Raw genomic sequence first — 16,342 nt, forward strand, 5'->3', positions numbered from 1 at the left:
ATGGCTGCCTGATGGTGAAAGAAGTAGTCAAACAAAAGCAGTATGGTTTGCAAAATTGTCAGCTGTAAAAATTAGGTATATGTGATTTTAGATATTAGAATTTGCAAGATTCAAATCAATAGTTTTAAACATTTCATTGTGATGTTGTTGCAGACTTAATTACAACGTTCACAGTTTTCTCTGCACATACTGATACTGACAAAACAAGAACAGCAGGACTACAAACTGTGTGAAACGGTACAAAACAGACTGTTGTCTATGAGAATTTGTGTGTTGTATCTTCTTCTCTGATCTTATCTTCATCCCTGCAGGCTACAGATCCACGTACCTGCTGTCTGTGTGTCTGAGGGCCGCTTGCTGAGCCTGCAACCATGCCAGACGTAAAGCCTCCACCGCCATGTGACTACCCCTCCACTTCCTCCACCGCAGCCTCCGCCGGCTCACCTGCTGGCTGTGCTTCCTCCCTCGAACTCATCATAAACATGGAGCCCTGCATCGCCAACCTCCCCCTGTCCCCCGACCCCTTATCCTCCTACCCGCGACACAGACCCGGTGGCCCTCACTACCCCGGCTTTCAGGGGCCTCCGTACCCCCTCATGGGCAGGTGTAACAGCAGCACTCTGCTCACTAACCTGGGGCTGAGGCACTGCTCTGGCAGGCAGGGCCCTCCAGGGATGGTGCCGGGTCAGGGGCTGGCTTCGGGCTCCTGCATCCAAACAAGAAGCAACGGCAGCAGGCCTTACAGGAGTATGGAGAACTTGAATTGGAACACTGTGGCTGATTCAGGTCTGTACACATTCAGTCCTGCCCCCTACAGGAGTGTGGACAGCGAATTTATTTTGCGCTACACCTCCACTAGCCACTGGTATGATGGTCCTCCAGATGGATCTTTGGTGGGGGCCCACGGACTGATGCCCAACCCAGAGAGCCTGGCGTTCTACCCTCGACATGGGCTCCCCAGGAAAGATCTACCATTATTCCCTCAGTTTCTATTCCCAGGGGGTGTCGACGAATGGGATGCAAGGAAAGGGTTGAGGGAAAAACTCCGCCTTCAGAGTGCGAGGTCAGCAGTCGAGCCTTTGAAGCCCCTCCCATTGCGGCCTCAGGTGAACCCTGGTGCTGCACCTACTGAACGGGATGGGATGCCGCATGTGAATTCGACAGGTGCTGGGACCAGACCACTGTGCACAATGCGCATCAGCTGCCCTGAGGAGATCAAGCAGGAGGTCCTTAGGCGCCTGCAACTAAGGCGGCAGAACAGCAGCCCCAACCTGGCTCTCCATAGCTCCCCGTCCAGCCCGAAAGTGGTTAAGACATCCTACACAACAGACAACATTGCAGGGAACAGGAGTGGACCAGAGTCTTCACCCGAATGCCGCAGACCTCCTATAGGACGCCTGTATATCCCCACCTTTGAGGAGTTTAAGAAGATGAGGCAGAAGGGGGAGCAGAACCAGGAGTCCACAGCAGGTTCTGTGGTATCTGGTAAAGCTCAGGCACACCTGCCACAAGAAGCTTCAGACAAGTTACCGTCTGGTGGGACTGGCCCTCAGCAGAGATCTAGTGGAGGAGACTTTGAGGAGGTGGGAGGAGACGAGACCACAGGTGAAAGGACAGGGAGTACTGCTGAAGGTCTGCTGATCAAACCCAACTGTAACACTGTGAGCAATAACAGCACTACAGCTCCCATCTCCTCCTCCTCCACCTCCACCACCTCTGTTATCACCACATACTCACCAATCCGCACAGGCCCATCTCCACGTCAACCCCTGCAGCCTCTGGCCAACTCGGCCCAGGAGAAAGCCCCCACCACATGGGGAGACGAAGGTATCAGCAGGCGTAGGAGGAGCAGTCTGGAACCAACTGGATCAGTTCCCTTTCCGCCCTGCAGGGAGTACTGGGAACGTCCCTCCAGCTGCTGCCCAGCACTGCTTCTGGAGGGGACGGACTTGTCCAGCTACGGAGCCAAGATCTACAAGATGAAGGATGGCCTCATTGGTTCTGCGCTGGACCTCATCAAGAAGAGGTTAGTCCAGGATGGGGGAGATGAGGGAGGAGTGGGGTGCATGTATTTATTATTGTGATAAGTATTCAGAGCCATTACTTAAGTAAAACTAAATATAGCATTAAAAAGTCCTTCATTCTAAATTTGTACTTTCACTTTTACTAGAGTATAAGAAGTAAAAGCACTTATATCATATTTATATTCATGGGAGGAGAAGTGCCATTCCTTGGAAAAACTTGAATATATATACTTACCACCATTGATTATTGTGTGTGCGTGTGTGTTTATTATTCAATAAATTCACACAACTACAGTTCCCTACTTTGGGTGGCTGAATAGGTTTAAATATGCTCAATTAACAGAAAATCTCTTACTGTAAAAGCAGCTCTAGTTTCATACATTGGGGATTTTTTTCCCATTGATTTGCGGTGTAGCATCCACCCCAGAGCTGTAGACCTGAGACCTCATCCACAAGATTGGAAGCAGCACTGATCCATACACACATCGTTTTTACACACACATGCAAATGTCAACACCAACACATATCAAGCTGCAGGGGAGAATGGGGGCAATTGTAACACACTCAATTCCTATAATCAGAAACGAGCTAGAGTGATGAAACTTCTCAGTAGAATTCTCTCTCTGCCTGTGGAAAAGGTGTAGGATCATTTCAACTATTTAGCAACCAATTCTCCAATAGTTTAGTGGCACTGTTAAATGGATAGCTTGAGCTTGTCTTTTATATGAAGCACTAACCTGGTGCAAAAGACTCCATTAACTCCTCTTTAATTTCTAATATTTATGCAGAATTTCACATGTAAAGTGGGACTTTTACATTATAGTGATGCTATTAGTAAAGAAACTAAATACTTCTCCCACTACTGCCAAGTGGAGTTGTGAAAGCCCTATTGTGTTCAAGTCCATCAATGAGCACAAACCAGTTCCAGGTAAATGAATGAGAACAAAGGCTGTCACGCTGCATTATACCTACAATTAGACCTGAGTATTTTACCAATAATCACATGCCTTTTAAATCCAGTTAATCTCTTTTATTGCTGAAATTAGACCTCGTACTCATCAGCTGAGCCGTGTAAGAGCTCACAGCAGCAGAGGTGTGTGTATTTAGTAGGTACATGAATGGGAGCACCCTTTCATGAGTGTGTGTGTGTGTGTGTGTGTGTGTATGCGAGTCCATCTGTTTAAGCCTGCGTGTGTTGTTGTTGTGTTATCGATTTATCTCAGTTATTGTGCTAACAGCTGTCGGAGCTAACAGGGTTGGCTCTGCAGACGAGACTGTGGGCGGGAGGCTGGCATGAAGTATGACAGATTGGAAGACTGGCACCATCCCCTCAGTCTCTCTCTCTCTCTCTCTCTCTCTCTCTCTCTCTCTCTCTCTCTCTCTTTCTCTCTATCTATTTCTCTATCTCTCTATCTGCCTCATTGTCAGCTGTTGGCTAAATAAATGCAGGCTGTGGTTCATTCTGATCAAGGGCAAACAAGAGGATAGTGTCTTTTACAGCACTGTGGTGCCATTGGGGTCCAGGCTTCCATGCTTCCATGCAATGTAAATATTAGACCCTGAACACAGAGGAGCCACTAGATAAACCCTGATAAAGAACAGAAACTCCTCCTTCCTTGCAGGCTGTGATAGATGGGAGATAGACGGTATCTTTCCCTGCCTGTCAGGACTCTCCACTGACTGTTGCTCCTTTGTCTACACTATGAGATGGATGTCTGATGCTCGGCTGCATGAAGGCAGCACTGTTTGTGTATACACAGCATACTCTATCTCCAATTTCTAAAAACTCCAGAGCTGCAGGCTAAAGCTGCTACTAAAGCTTATTTTTATGATTAATCTATATAACAAAATAGTGCAAAATGCTCAAGGCGACACCCTCAGATTTGTTGTTTTGTTCTCTGACCAAGAAAACTCTCAAAATATTCAGTTTGTAGTGACCATTTGAACACCGCTGCAGTCCTGCTCACGTTCAACATTGTTTATCCCAAGTGGATTCATCTTTAAAGTTCAAAAAGCACCCAACATACTACACTGCGTGCTCCCCCTGTGATTTAAATTTGACTCGAGGCTCTATAGATGTTTTAATACTTGGAGATTTATTAATTTAACGTGACAATATTCTGTGTGATCTCTGCAGCCTGAGGTATTTGGCTCCCACCAATAAGTCTCTTTGTTTAAGCGTAACATGCAGCCGAACTTGCATACAGAGCATGAATATAGGTCTGGCTGCATTATTATAGTAATATTCATATTATGAATACCTGAGTAGAAATGGTGTGAAGCACTAAAGGAGAGCAGAGTTAATTGTATAGGCAGCACCAGTCATTTAGCCTATAGGGTGTAAATGGTAAACTGTATGTGACAACTTCTATTTATTTGTCTCTATTAGATGCACACACTCATCGAGAAATGTATTGAATTCACAGAGTGATATATATATCAGTGAAAATGACAGACGGGCTAATTTCAGTGTCACATTGTGCAGCGTTGAGCAGTGATCTATCACACACAGTGCTTTCCTGATAAATTAAGCTGCAGGTTATTACTTCCCATGCATCATCCAAGGTGTGACAGCTAATACTGTGAAGGGGAAGGCCTTTAATGACAGTTTCTCCAAGTGGAAACCGATTTAAGAGCCGCATCCTTAAAACTGTATTAATTACATCTGCCTCCTCATCCCTCTGGATGGAAAACTGAAGGGTTTGCTGTAGTTTGGTGTAAAAAAAAAAGAAAGAAGTGTGTGCTGAAGTGCATACAAGTGCCACACAGCGTCAGAAGAAATAATTTTTCATGACGTGTCCAGAAAGTGGTTTAGGAGAGACAGAGCTCAGAAAAGACAGTTACATAAGAACCATTAGAATAATGAGGGTGGCCACTGGGGGAATGTGAGGATACGTAACAGGGCAAAGAAAACTGCACATCGTAGCAGAGGTTAAAACCATTAGATGTGTTCAATTAGTGTATGATAAATGATGTAATAATCATAATAATAGTAATCGTTTAAGCTCTTTATCAACGAAAAATTCAAACAGCTTCTGAAATGTGACTATATGTTGCTTTTCTGTGTTTATATCATTGTATAATAAATTACTATGGGTTTTAGACAAAGGAAGCAATATGAAGATTCTATCTTGGACTAATGGACACTTTTCACTAATTATTGACATATAGGCTAGACATATAACATTTTATTGATCCTTCAAAAAAGTAGATGAAAAATGGACCAATATTGAATTTAATTACCAGTTGCAGCCCTATTTTAAACAATTGTTAATAGCAGAGATTTTTGCCCTAATCAACACTAACGTGACCTGCTTCACACACTAACCACTCCAATAGTCAATATTTCAGTAATTTACAGTCCCTAACACCATAAAATCTGCTGAGCTGATAAAGAACAACAGTCGCCTTTAATTTCAGTAAAAAGAAAAAAAATCACTAAAATTGCTGTTACATGGTATTTCTTGATAGCAGTGATATTATATTTCACATTCGTGCCTGCTGGACCGTAGAGCTCACCAGTGTTTGGAAAGCTAAATCAATACGATGCGTATACTTGGTAGTTGATGATATAAATAATATAATGCATTTTTAAGACATGCGCATTATTTTAAAGCTCCACTAATCAATATTGCATATTTTAACACTGAATCCTAATGACTACATGGTCATTTAAAATGGGCAGTGGTGAATACACAGTCAGCTATTTTCTTTTTGCTCATTGTTTTGGATTTGTGGCACATTTACTGTTTATATGCGCTCAACAAATAAGTGTTACCAGTAGTGTTGTGTTTTAAATATGAAGTTAAGAAAAGAGTGATTAAAACAGATAAAAAACATTTAACTGACATTAAAAGTAAATAACAAAATCCTATTTGGATGTATAACTTTAGCCCCTACACAAATTAAATGACACAGAAACATGAAAGCGTAGTAGCGTAATGTTAGCAAAGTTTAAGCTAATCAACAAACTTGTAAGTGTAATTTACAAATTTGTTTACAAGTAATGCTGCTGACCTCTCTCATGGAGTATAGTAACAAAAAGGCAGTTAAAGCATAAAAAACACATAACTAACAACAGTAAATAATAACAAAATGTTATGGTCAATTAATATGTATAACTTGAGCCCCTACACATATTAAATGACACAGAAACACATTAGCATAGTAGCATAGTGTCAGCAAAGTTTAAGCTAAGTTTAGCAAGTTTAAGTAAGTTTAGCTAACTTTTAGGAGTAGCATGTCATGTTATAACCCTTCTCCAGAGATTTGGTGTAATTATAATTGTAGTACATATTACTAGGGAATATTTAACTCTGTTATATATTTATATATATATTGCTGCTGTATAATTGACTCTGTTACACAAGCTCTATAAACTTGCTGTACACAACCTGACCAGCATAGCTATATTTTTCCTAAAGTACAAGACCATCTTAGATGTTTTGTGTCAGCCTCCTCTTCATTTAACTTGCTTATGATGCTTTGCTACTTGACAGATCATGTATGCTACTGCAGTCTCAGACTGACATATGGGTGGATCCATAGCAAATTTTGATTTTGGACCTCAGTATTTCTAAAACCCTGCGTGCAGCCCTGATGACCAGCACCAAAAACAGCACACAAAGTTACAAAGTAGCAAATGAGAGTCAGATATTTTTTTCAGGAGAAAACTGACCAAAAAGGAAAGCTAATATTGGATTCATATTCATCAGGTGGACACAAGCATGGCTCCAAATTAATGAACTATATCTTTATAAGGAGATAATTTGTCAGAGGTGTGTGATTTTTAGATGGTTGTGGTGTTTGTGTGTCCATAAGTGGCCAAAGAAATGAATCAGTGCAGCTTTAAGTTAAATAATGAGACATAAAAAAGAGTTGGGGAATAAAAGGTGACAAATGTGTACAGCTGGACTTAAAGGTTCATGGTCACAATCTTTAACACCAAGTCTACTAGCACACCCCTGCTTGCTCATACCTTTTTGTTTTGCTCTAGGAGTCTGTTATGCATACATAAGTATTTGTGGATTGTGCCCACGTATGTGTGCTTTTGTGGGTTGTCTCTGATTACATGGTGACTGGATGGTGCAACAATGGACCCCCCCCCCCCCCCCCCCCCCCCCCGCCCCGAGTAATCACACAAAGGAATGAAGGAAAAAAAAGTACGATGCCTCAGTATGATTGTAGTGTGTGAGTGTGTGCAGACAGCGAGGTTCAGGTGTTAATGTCCACTGATGTGTCTAATTACTGTCCTTATGAGGAGGGGTTGAGTGTGGAGGAGTCAGAAGGGAGGAGAGGCATTGATTTGGGTGTTCTGGGGGTTGGAGAACAGGGGAAGAAGAGGACGTGGGTTGATGGGTGGGTGGGAGATAGAAGAAGACACAGCAGGGAGCAGAGAGAGAAGAAGTGAGAGTGGAGAGGGGAAATGAGGTGGAATGAATGACAGGGATGCTGCAAGCAGATGAGAGCTCAGCCAGAATTATAATTTCAACCCTCCTCTCCCTCCTGCTCCATGCATTTTCTTTTTCTCACTTCCCCTCTTTCCTCTCTCCCACATCCTGCTTCCATCCTCCTCCCCCTTTCACTCTCCCTCTCCACCTCCCATCCCTTCCCTCTTCTTCCCTTCACATCTCTTCTTTCACATGTCCTTCCCTCTCTCTCTCTCTCTCTCTCTCACTCCCTGTTTCTCCCCCCTCCTGCTCCCCATCATTCGTCCCCCCCCCATCTCCTCCTCTCTCCACCAGCTGCAGTGCAGAGATCTCCGCCGAGGCCCCCGTCAGGCTGTCAGGTGACCGGGACGGAGGCTGTGACATCACCGCCCCCTCGACCGACTGTCAGCCCTCCGCCGTTGCCATGGCAACGTCGGCAACGGCCTGCGGAGCTGAGGCTGGCGACGAGACGCCTGCAGGAGGAGGAGAAGGAGGAAGAGAGGAAGCAGCAGAATGCGTAAGGATTCTTGCTCGTTTTCCATCATTTTTTATTTTGCCACGTCTGAAATGTGCACGCCTTCGCCCGCCGCTTCTCTTTGTTGCCTCGTGGCGCACAGCAACGTAGATCTATTGGTATTCAAGGATGGCTGGGACAAGCAAGGGGACTGCGACACACACACACACAGATACACACAGACACACACAGACATGCACATCACTCACACACACCGATGCAGAGGTATTCGTTGAGACAGGAACGAGCATGCAGCAGCACTCCTGTCTTCCAGCAACAGCTCGACGTGTGAGGATGCAGAAAAAAGAGGATTAAGACCCCCCCCACCCCCGTTCTCCTCCTCTACCGCCCCCCCCCCTCTCTCTCTAGCAGCTGGCTGCTGGTAACTCAGCTCTTCATTCCTGCTCTCTGCATGGCTCCTCTCCGCTGGCTGGCTGGCTGCAGCTTGACACCAGCCTCAGATGCAGCTAGCATTATGCTCCTCTGTGCATCTGCAGAACAGAACAGAACAGAACAGAAGGACTGACATGGAGTCGCACCTCGCTTGCACACAGCAAGGCTTTAGGTAGTTTACAGAGGCAGATGTCGAGGTGCGTATGCTTCTGGCATTCCAAAAATTTGTTCGGGCTTTGAATCCACAATGGAGCCTCCTCTGCGTACAGGCTGCGATTTGATAATCCAGCGGAATGAGCAGTCGCAACATAAATTATTCTCTTTTTTGGTGTTGGCTGATCGCTGCAAGCTGTACATCATGTTGTTTTCTGGTTATAGAGAGATGAAAAGCTTCCTGCACCTTTCAGTCATGTGCAGCTGTTAGTTATCAGAGAACTGTCAGCATCTGAGGTAATTATCGATCGTAAACCCCATATCATCAATATCATCATGCATGCAGAGGATGTGGGTGATGTCTCTGAGGTGAGGAGTCGTGTGTCACACAGCGATGACCTTTGAACTTCCTACGGCGGGGTCAACACTCAAGGGCTTGAAAAAGATGCCTAAAAAGGATTTTAAGAGCCACGTGAGGAATGTTTGTCCCTGTGGAATGCTGCAGTGTGTCAGGGGATGTCCTCATTTTACCTCACCAAAAAAAAAAAGCCAGAAGATGCTTTGAATCATCACTTGGGGGAGGCGTCTCTAATCTTTGCGGCTGGGTGGTTTCAAGTTGTGATAAGAGCAGGTTTTGGATGTGTGGCCTTGTTATGTTTTAGAGTCTGTTACAAGACTTGGCAGATGATTAGTGCTGCATCTCAGTATGAAATTTGGATTCTTGACAGTTCTCCAAGCTGGGATCAGAGAGATAAGCAAGACTTGTTATGTAATGATGTCATGACAGCGAACATGATGATGACATTGTAAAACTCCTCAGACACACACACACACACACACACACAGATACGCAAGCTGTTTTCTCTCATTCTCACCTTATCCCCCCCCCCCCCACACTCCTCCTTTTTCATCTGTTGCCATGGCAACCTGACCGTTTTGATTGACACACGTGTCCTTCCGAATTCTGCAGCACGCCGGTCTGGGCTGCAGGCGCTCCAGCTCGGACGCAGCCTATGAGCTGGTTGAGACGGTGAGGGCGCAGCGAGAGTGTCGCCTCCGGCCCCACTACAGCGACCCCATGCCGGCCGACGCCTCCAAGCGCAAACAGCTGGAGATGAAGATCGCTGCCGCCGCCCGACTCCATAGCCACCGCCGAGACAGAGACAGAGACCGAGACAGTGGTGAGCACTTTGACTCGTGTGTGACAAACTTGTTCTGTGTTTGTGTTTAACCCTGTTTGCAACTTTGGGACAAAAAACTGAATGATGATCAAATTGAAGTGACATATTTTGTCCTAAATCTTGCAAGAATTCATAAAGCAAATCATCCAATGCACATAAATCCTCCAAATTTTAATAATAGAGAATGTTTACAAATCTGCATCAACACCCACAGTGAGACATGTTCACTGTGTAAGTGCAGGCTGGTAGTGATAAATATGTACTTATCTTATCCAGGATTACTTAGTTTTGAGTGATTCATTTCAATTGAAACACCATATATCAATTTAAGGAGTGCTTCATTGCATTACATCATAATTTGCTTGCGATTGTACAAAGCATTGAGGACTGTAGGTGGTAAATGTTTGTATATTGTATAGGTGGTACTAGTACCAGGTTGGAAACAAGTGTCATCACTTTTAAATGTTACCGCTTATACTTTCTTTAAAGTCTATAATCCATAAATATCATATCATATGTGTTAAATAGTCTCCCAAACAGAAAAAGGAAACCAACTTCAGGAAAAGAGTATAGCATTAAAAAAAATATACAATTCTCTGGCTTACATGAGGAAGCTAAAGGGTGTTTTTGGGGTGTTTAAAAGTCTTTTTTTAATCATCCCGTTTGTACAAATCCCTTCTGTAATAAACTTGTAGTCTCTAAATCAAAATTGATATAACTCCAATGACATCACTGTGACATCACCAGGATTATTTTCTCATATATTAAAAATCCCCCCTGCCCTTCAAGTAATTTTTAAGATAATGAAAAGAGAAAAACCAAACATGCAGCCCAAAAACATAACTTACAGCACACTAAAAAGACATACTCACACACTCACACTGATGTTATGGACCTTTTTGGTGTCATTTATATAAATGTAGAAACTAAAACTGGCTTTGTGTCACAAGTTATGACTTCACACTTCCCTCCAGTTAATAATCCAGCCCTCTTTATATATAAAGCCCTGGCCTTTCACAGACCTCCATGTCCTCATTTAATTTCTCCCACTTCACCGTAGAGGGTGAGTCACCCTAAATTGTGAATGAACCCCCATTTAAGATTAAGAGCTGCATTTGTTTTGTTTTTGTATTTCTTTAACAGCTCTTATGCAACTGCTGTCGTGCTTTTCTGTGAATATTTTCACCTTTGCACTGAGCTTGCACCACACACACACACACACACACACACACACACACACACACACACACACACACACACACACACACACACACACACACGCACACACACACACACACACACACACACACACTTCCCCTGCTAATACTATGCTCTTCCCTGTCAACAGAAGCTCTTTGACACTGGACACAGGCCACAGAATGTCAGTCAATATGGTGTATGCTAATGTTGACCTAGTTGCTCTCTCCAGCAGATACAGGAAAGCTTAACAGGAAATACTTTCATCCTCAGTGCCCTAAAATTATCATCATCCTCTTCTCTCATTTTAATATAAAGTCAACATAGCACCTGTATAATGAAACATCTAAAACCTTAATTTAGTAGTTCAGCACACACACAGGCTCCAGTCTCTCTTTTTGGGCACACACACATTGTATTAACATGCATGTGGACAAAGGTTAAGTCCTTCACTGGAGGGTTAGGGATGTAATTATTGGAGAAAGATGATATCTATATTAGGTCCTTCATTCTGACATGACCAGTAATGACTAGTGCAGATTAAAGCAGCATTCATTAAAGAGGCTGTTGTTGAGTGTCGAAAATGAATCCATAAACAGCTTCAGTACTAATCTGACCTTGTCCACCTCCTACTCTTCAGCTCCAGCAGCAATCCGTGGTCGCTCAGAGCCCCCGGGTGAGGAGCGCCAGGCAGGTCTGGGTGTGACCCGATCCGGGCAGCATCGCTGGAGCACAATCAGCAGCCTGAGCGCCGACAGCGGTGTGGTGGGCCTCAGCGATGAGCGGGAGGAGGAGGACAGCGAGCCTCGTCGTTACCGCCGCAACCGAGGAGCCGAGGTGGAGAGAGTGGACAGTGGTATCGGCCCGGGCCTTTCCCGCACCTGGAAGAGACCGTCCGCCTCCCTCCGAGCGTGGGAGGCGCAGAGACCCTGTCCGGACTGCGGCCAGAGAGATGGAGCATCCAAGGAGCGAGGAGAGAGCATGTGTGAACGCTGCTCCAAGCTGCGTACCGAGCGCAAGGAAGCCATCCTGGAGTTTCTGAACACAGAGTCTAGCTACGGGGAAGATCTGCGGATCATCAAGGAGGAGTTTTACTGCCCCATGCAGAGTGCAGGACTGCTGACAGCTGAGCAGCTCACTGTGGTGTTTAGTAACGTTCAGGAACTCATAGACGTTAACGACCGCTTCACTGAACACCTGCAGGACAGCATTGACCAAGCCTTTGACCAGGTGACCCACTATCTAATACACAAACACACACACACACACACACACATCAGGAGTTAATTACAGTGGGATGCTTGTGCTGATTCTTAATGCTCTATGCTTAGAGCATCTGCTGGTATTACATAATTCAGGTTAACATTTAGAAAAACACTAAATGTCACACTTCCTTTTGAGTGCAGTCACCTACAACGCTTTGGCACTGCTAGAATCTCCATCTTTAACATTTTAGTCTGTTATTGAGTCAAGAAAGACACACAGGCAGACTCTCAGTCATGACAGAACAGAATAACAGAATTAATGCAGAAGTTGAATATTTACCATATGGAACCATAACCAAAGATGAATTTGAAGCCTAGATGTGAAAACTCTAACAAAATTTGCCTGCTTAACTTGCAGTGGGAGCTTATTACAAAAGATGGTCTTAAATGGAAGAACCTTAAAAAAACATTATCCGACGACGAGACTGAGAAGGACATAACGACTTTTACTGTATGGAGTGATAATGTTGCTCTTGCAGACGGAGTCAATTTAAGCTTGAAATTAGATCTGGCTTGTAGTGATAGCCAATGCAACCTTAGGATTGGTAATGAATGAGAGAGGTGTGATGTGTGCAAACAAGACTTAAACCTACTCTATCTATTGGGTCATGAGCCAGGAAGCAGAACCAACCACAATTTCCACAATGTTGAAATGAGTTCATTAGTATTAGAACAGGTTCAAATTAAATAAAGTTTGCAAGCTAGTTCAGGCAGACATCTCAAGTCCTCTGCTACGTACTGTTCTCACTGCAACATACAAACCAGTGCACCTTTTTCAACATCCAACATGGTCTCACTTTTGCTTTGCTATCACTGTAACCACACAGTTCACCTGACAGTTACTGCATGCTGTAACTGCCACTGCTGCTCTTCATAAAGCGTTTCACGAGTCCCATCTCCTCCCCAGCATTAACCTGTGGTCTCTGACGCTAAGCTCCAGTTATTATGTCACTGTTGTGCTGAGCTCCTTGTGGGGAGTAACAGTTTCAAAGCCTGGATGTCAGATATAAACTCTCTACATTTTCTGCTGTCACATGACATTCAGTTTCATGTGAGCTGGCTGATTTAACACATTTCACTTATATGCAGATTTTTCAGCCATTTAGCAGCATAGGTATATAGATGGTAAAGTTGGTCTGCCAGTCAATCCACTGATTTGGTTCAGACTGAAATATCTCAACTTTTTTTTGGGATTGGCATTTTGTACAGTCATCTCAAAGACCTTAGTCATCCCCTAAACGTTCCTTTCCTCTATCACCACCAGCCGGTCAACGTTTTCATTTATCCTGCAAAATGTCTATAAATCTACTAGATGAACTGCTACAAAATGTTGTACAGAGATGAATGGTTCCCATAATAATGATTTTGATGATGCCTCAGGTTCAGGTGTGCTTTTGAATGAAATATCTCAAGGGGTATTGCCATGAAATGTAGCACAGACATTAATATCCCCCTCAGGATGAATTGTAATAACTTTTTACATTTTTAATTTGTCCAGTCATTTGGTTGATGACCAAATATCCGCAGAACTAATGGTGTTCCCATCAGCCTCAGCTTTGTGTTCAGTGCTAATTAGTATGTTAGCATGCTAACACTAAGACTTGCTAAACATCAGCAAGATAGCTTTGTCATTGTGAGTAGGTTAGACTTCCTCTTGTTGGGACACAATAATTGACAAAAATTACTTAAAATATAGATCTGTTTTTTCAGTTGTATATTGATTTAACCATTTGCCCTGGTGTGAACTCAGGGGGATGAGGATCTGCTCACTGTGTACATTGGAGAGATCTTCCTTGAGTTTGTCAACATGCTGCCCGCCTTCCAGACCTACTGCCTGCAGCAGTCCACCTCGGTCAACATGCTCAACACGCTGGAGAAGGAGAAAGAACTGCTCAGGTACACACAGTTACAAGTAATCTTCTTCCGGTTGGTCTGTGTGATGGAAAAGTTACTCTAGGAGCTTTCTCTTGTTTCTGCCACAGCTGCTCTGTGTAATTTTTAATGGAAAAGACAGGGGGTTATCACTAATTCAGAAGATGGTCTATTTTGAGAGTCGAGCAGCTGCAATGACTCGTATTTTTAGACAGAACTAAAGCTCACCCATGAGTTCAGCTGCCCTCTGATTTCCATTAATCAACTTTTTAAAGTGTTCCCAGGACACACACATTACGACATTCTCTGAGTTTCTGTTCTCATTTTCTCTGGTTTCTCGTTTCAGAATCTTCCTGGATGTCTCCCAGAATGACAACACAGCACTGCGTCGTATGAACTTGCGCTCCTTCCTCATGGCGCCCCTCCAGCGCGTGACGAAATACCCGCTCCTGTTGAGCAGAATCATAAAAGTGACTCCTGAATGTCACCCTGACTATGCACGTCTCCGTGAGGCCAAGAGTCGTGTGGAATCCCATCTGGAGCACATCAACATGAAGACCAAACAGGAGGGCAATGGCGTCACCTGGTCTTTGCGCTCTTTCCGCCGAGACAGCCGCAAGAACCGGGAGGTCATCAACATCGAAATGCGAGAGGTGTCAATGAAGACTGTTGGTTGGGCGAGAGAACACACACGCTTTGTCATGGAAGGACCGCTCCAATTGTCCCAACCAGCAGACGGTCAGTGGGTGAAGAAGGGCAGCAAGGCCCTAAAGTTCCAAAATGTCCAGAGCCTGCTGATGGTGAGGACACAACGGGCCGGTGAAAGCTCGGGACAGGGCACTGACCCAGCGGCCCGGAGTGATGTGGTGGAGGGCGTTGGAGAAAACATCCGAGATGGAGTGCTGGTTCTAATCAAGGACAAGAGCAGTGGCAAGTTCACAGTACTGAGAGAGCCCATCCGCTTGGGGAACTGTGTGGTATCAACGGACCCCGAATGCGAGGACACGTTCGAAGTGCTCGATATTCGGCGGGAGTCCTTTGTTTTTCGCGCCTCGGACAAATCTCGCACCCAGCAGTGGTTCCATCAGATAAAGAGATACACTCGAGACTTGGGCACTTGGAGGAAAAGACGCAACGCTTTGCCCAACATCATGATCAACACAAACCAAACCCGCTCCTGAGACTTAACCATCCCACCACCTTTGTTACACTGTAAATAACCCTGATACTTCTACTACAAAAACAAACTGACAACAAGAAGCGTTTTCGAGTGATGCCACTGTTCTGTTACGGCTTCTGGTGAAAGAAAAACCTTTCTCAAAGTCTCGTAAGGGTAAGAGAAAGACATAGCACTTTTTAACACTTTTTTTACAAAGTTATAAGTGCGACATACTGTCATAATTATGTATGAAGATTTAAGTCGTTACATCAAGAAAACGATCAGATTCTTGGACAACCAAAAAAAACTGGGCTGTGTGTTTGTCAGCCTTGATTGTAAAGACTGTTCTGCTCTTGGAGAAAGAGAGCTGTGTTTTCAGTAAATAAGGTGTGTGTCTGTTGAAAAGCATGACTGAACATGACTGACTGCAAAAAGAAAAATTGTAATGTCATTTTTATATGAGATGGACAAGACATTTGGGGGGAAAAAAAACATTTGTGTTTGATTTTTACAGGCGGAGATGTGGTCAAGAGCTGTGTTCAATGGTTTCTGTTTGTTGTCACTGCCCTCTCCTGTCTGTACACTGCCCTCTATGGCGGCAGAGCAACTTTCACTGCCAGAGATGCAGTTGAGCAGAGCCTCTCTTATTATAGGCTGACCAGACCTCCTGTATCACTGTGTTTGAATTACAACTCACGTAACAGCAATAATCTGTCAGTTTCGAAAGAAGTAGCTACTGTATATGCATTTAATTTCAAGGTTTCCTTTGGCGTTGCAGCGTTTTTTTCCTGCTTCAACGACTGCTGTGTTACATGAGGCAGATTCAACTGAAGTCTCAGATGACTTCATGTTTGTTGGCGTAAAAGCTTTCTAACACTGAGTTAGTCTGTGTTCCAGTCAGTCATTGGGATTAAGATGATCTGAGTGCCATGAAAGCAGTTTGTGAAAAGTCCAGTCAGTCTCCTTTCTATTAACATCATGTCAAATATGTAAAGTCAAACTATACAGTTTTCCTCACAGCGTGTGCAGGGTTTTTCAACCTTTGGGTCAGGACCTTATGGGGGGCTGCTTCAAGAAATTCTGACACCAGTTAGTATATTTATATATATATATATATATATATATTTTTTTAGGGCTACAACTATTATTTTCATT

At 44.0% G+C, this 16,342-nt stretch overlaps 1 protein-coding gene across 1 annotated transcript; it reads left to right on the top strand.

The window, feature by feature from the left end:
- The first annotated feature begins 482 nt into the window (after positions 1–482).
- Positions 483–15,217, top strand: si:dkey-91i10.2 (uncharacterized protein LOC555224 homolog). Its single transcript, XM_053328303.1, has 6 exons — positions 483–2,026; positions 7,769–7,970; positions 9,484–9,691; positions 11,541–12,121; positions 13,907–14,052; positions 14,375–15,217. The coding sequence occupies exons 1-6, from the start codon at positions 483–485 to the stop codon at positions 15,207–15,209; spliced, it is 3,516 nt and encodes a 1,171-aa protein (XP_053184278.1). The 3' UTR covers positions 15,210–15,217.
- The last annotated feature ends 1,125 nt before the right edge of the window (positions 15,218–16,342 follow it).

This window comes from Scomber japonicus, chromosome 11, assembly GCF_027409825.1.
Source record: "Scomber japonicus isolate fScoJap1 chromosome 11, fScoJap1.pri, whole genome shotgun sequence".
NCBI classification, from domain to species: domain Eukaryota; kingdom Metazoa; phylum Chordata; class Actinopteri; order Scombriformes; family Scombridae; genus Scomber; species Scomber japonicus.

Excerpts from the sequence above, each read along its gene's own strand:
- si:dkey-91i10.2 (XM_053328303.1), top strand. The coding sequence starts at position 483 with ATGGAGCCCTGCATCGCCAACCTCCCCCTGTCCCCCGACCCCTTATCC. Across the intron at positions 9,692-11,540 it reads CAGAGACAGAGACCGAGACA|CAATCCGTGGTCGCTCAGAG; the intron begins GTGGTGAGCACT and ends CAGCTCCAGCAG. Across the intron at positions 12,122-13,906 it reads TTGACCAAGCCTTTGACCAG|GGGGATGAGGATCTGCTCAC; the intron begins GTGACCCACTAT and ends GTGTGAACTCAG.